General features: G+C 51.5%; 1 protein-coding gene across 1 annotated transcript; it reads right to left on the reverse strand.

Moving 5' to 3' along the window:
* Nucleotides 1–2035: 2035 nt before the first annotated feature.
* LOC118696041 (keratin-associated protein 6-5-like) lies at nucleotides 2036–2395 on the reverse strand. Its single transcript, XM_036397968.1, has one exon. The coding sequence runs from the start codon at nucleotides 2393–2395 to the stop codon at nucleotides 2036–2038; it is 360 nt and encodes a 119-aa protein (XP_036253861.1).
* Between the last annotated feature and the right edge of the window lie 267 nt (nucleotides 2396–2662).

Consider the following 2662-nt stretch of genomic DNA (forward strand, 5'->3'; position numbering starts at 1 on the left):
ACCCCGGTGAACGGACCCACGGAAAAACCCCTGTGAACGGACCCACGGAAGACGAACGGATGAGCCCGCTGTTGATGTTTGCACAAGCGCGGAGCCCCCACGGTGAAGCCACCACCAGCGGGGGCTTTGCTGTGCTCTGAAATCTCTTGGGATTTCTGGGTTTTTGTTGTTGTCTCTGTCTCCTTCTTCCTGCCTTTCTCAACTCTCCTGGTATTCTGCTTTTAAAGCCTCCCACGGCCCCTTCAGCAACAGGAGGGGCGATCTGCAATTCATGTGAAACTTCTCGGAGTTGCTGCAATGGGGCTGGAGGCCCTCTGTGAAATTAGATTTGGTGTCATCTGCATTTTCAATGAGCACTTCCAGCACTGCTCTGCAGCCCTGGGTGAGGGAGCGTTACGGCTGTCTCGCCTTTGATCTGCTTTTACGAGGACCTGAAGGATGAACAACACAACTTCAGCAAAAAGGAATGTTCTGGAGAGCAGTGACTCATCTCCTGGAGCTGCCTCCAGCATCCCAAAACTATAATCTTTCTGTATCTGTGCCAGCTCTTTTTCTTGCTCTATTAAATACTTTCTGCATTTGAAAAAAAAACAAACCTCCTGAGGTCCGGTTGTTTTCTTGCCTGTGTCCTTGGTTTGGGTGGGTATTCTGGGAGTTGTGGAATTCTGAAGGGACTTTCTGGACTCAAATCCGTGTCCAGCTCTGGGTCCCTGATGGGAAGGGGGCATTGAGGGGCTGGAGAATGTCCAGGGATGGGAAAGGGGCTGGAGCAGCTGCAAAAGGGTCTGGAGAATCCTAAGGGAGGCTCAGCCTGGAGAAAAGGGGGATCCAGTGGGAATTTCAGGCTCTTCCAGGGGGGATTTGGGATCTGATCCAAGGGAACAGGGACAGAACAATGGGGAAATGGCCTCGAGATGTGCCAGGGGAGGCTCAGGTTGGACATGAGGAGAAATTTCCTCCTGGTCAGGTCTTGGAAGGGGCTGGCCAGGAGGAATGAGGACATTTCAATCTTTTTTTTTGTCTTTAGGAGTATTTGCCTTTTGCCCCCCACTTTTCTCCCCCATTTTCTGGCTTTTAGTCCTTGGATTTAGTATGTTATTTTAACTGCACCCATAAAAATGGATTTTATTCAGCTCAAATGGATTTTCTTCTGTTCCGTCTGGAAGATCAAGGGGGTGGTTTGAATTTTCCAGACCAACATCCACACAAGAAAAGCCACCACTGTTCCCTCTTGTCCTGGCCCTGTTCCCTCGGATCAGATCCCAAAATTCTCCCTGGAAGAGCCCAAAATTCCCCCTGGATCTCCCTTTTCTCCAGGCTGAGCCCACCCCAGCTCCTTCAGGATCCTCCATTCCCTTTTCGAGCTGCTCCAACTCCATTCCCTTATCCTGAACCCACTCCTGTCCCTCAATGTCCATCTTGGCATGAGAGGCCCAGAACTGGACACAGGATTGAGTTCATAATTTTGTCTTCCAATCTTTTGCTGTGAAGGATTTAATATTTGTGTGTCCTCCACCCAATTTCTGGCATTAATTCGAATTTAAAATAAGCGTTAAAAAAGAGCAAACAGGATGCTGAGGCTTCCTCAGGATTTTGGATGCCAAAGACTTCAAACTGTTTGAGAAACTTAAATGACAAATAAACCCAGAAATGCTGAATTGATGCAGAAAAAAAATCTTTAATAGGAACGAAACACAGAGATAACTTTAAAGGGATACAAAAGGGAAAGACCACACTCCCAAAGTCACATAACACCCACATCATCCAGTCAGAAGGAACTTTTTGTACAGCACTGCCAAAAACACGGAATTCGGTTTGCTTGGAGGATTGAGGAGAAGTTCTGGGTTGAGAGGAGAGCTGGGGCAGTGGGATGAAGGCAAATCATCCCCAGCCCTTCAGCAGCAGCGCAGCACTCTCGGAGCGCCCCGGCCATGCCTCTTGTCCCCAAAACTCTGCCCAGCCACGGTCTCCACTGCTGGACTCTCCACCAATCCCACCAAACCCGGGCTGGGTTTTGAGGTGGCTCCCTCCAGCTTTAGTAGCAGCCCCCAAAGCTGAACCTTCGGCCGTAGCGGGAGCCAAAGGGGTACCCGTAGCGGCCGGAGTAGAACCCGGGGTATCCATAGCAGTCCCCAAAGCCGTAGAGACCCCGGTAGCCCCCGTAGAGCCCCCCGTAGCCGTAGCAGTCCCCGGAGCCGAAGATGCCGCGGTAGCCGTAGAGGCTCCCGTAGCCGTAGCGGTCCCCGAGGCCGTAGAGGCCGCGGGAGCCGTAGAGGCTCCCGTAGCCCCGGTAGCCGCAGGGGCTCCCGCAGTCGTAGCCCCGGTAGCCGTAGAGGCCCCCGTAGTTGCAGGAGGAGTAGCAGTCGTCGTCGCACTGGCCTTGGAGGAAAGTCATCTTGGGGAGATGGAGGAGAAACCTGCAGCGGGGAGCAAAGGAAGAGCGGTGAATGCTCCGAGAGTACAACCTCAGAGGGCGAAATCTTCCTCCTCACCAGTCCCGTGAGAACGAGGGCAGAGGAAAAATTATGACCTCAGCTGCTCCTTAATGCCCTGCTTGTATAATCTGCTCATTCACCCACTGCCTTCAAATTATTTTATGTTCTGCATTCATGCAGATTCAATATATTCGCATTAAACTGTTTCTGTATTCCTGGCATTGGTG

This window comes from Molothrus ater, chromosome 29, assembly GCF_012460135.2.
Source record: "Molothrus ater isolate BHLD 08-10-18 breed brown headed cowbird chromosome 29, BPBGC_Mater_1.1, whole genome shotgun sequence".
In the NCBI taxonomy this organism is placed as follows: Eukaryota; Metazoa; Chordata; class Aves; order Passeriformes; family Icteridae; genus Molothrus; species Molothrus ater.

Coding starts and splice junctions, on each gene's coding strand:
- LOC118696041 (XM_036397968.1), bottom strand. CDS start 2,395: ATGACTTTCCTCCAAGGCCAGTGCGACGACGACTGCTACTCCTCCTGC.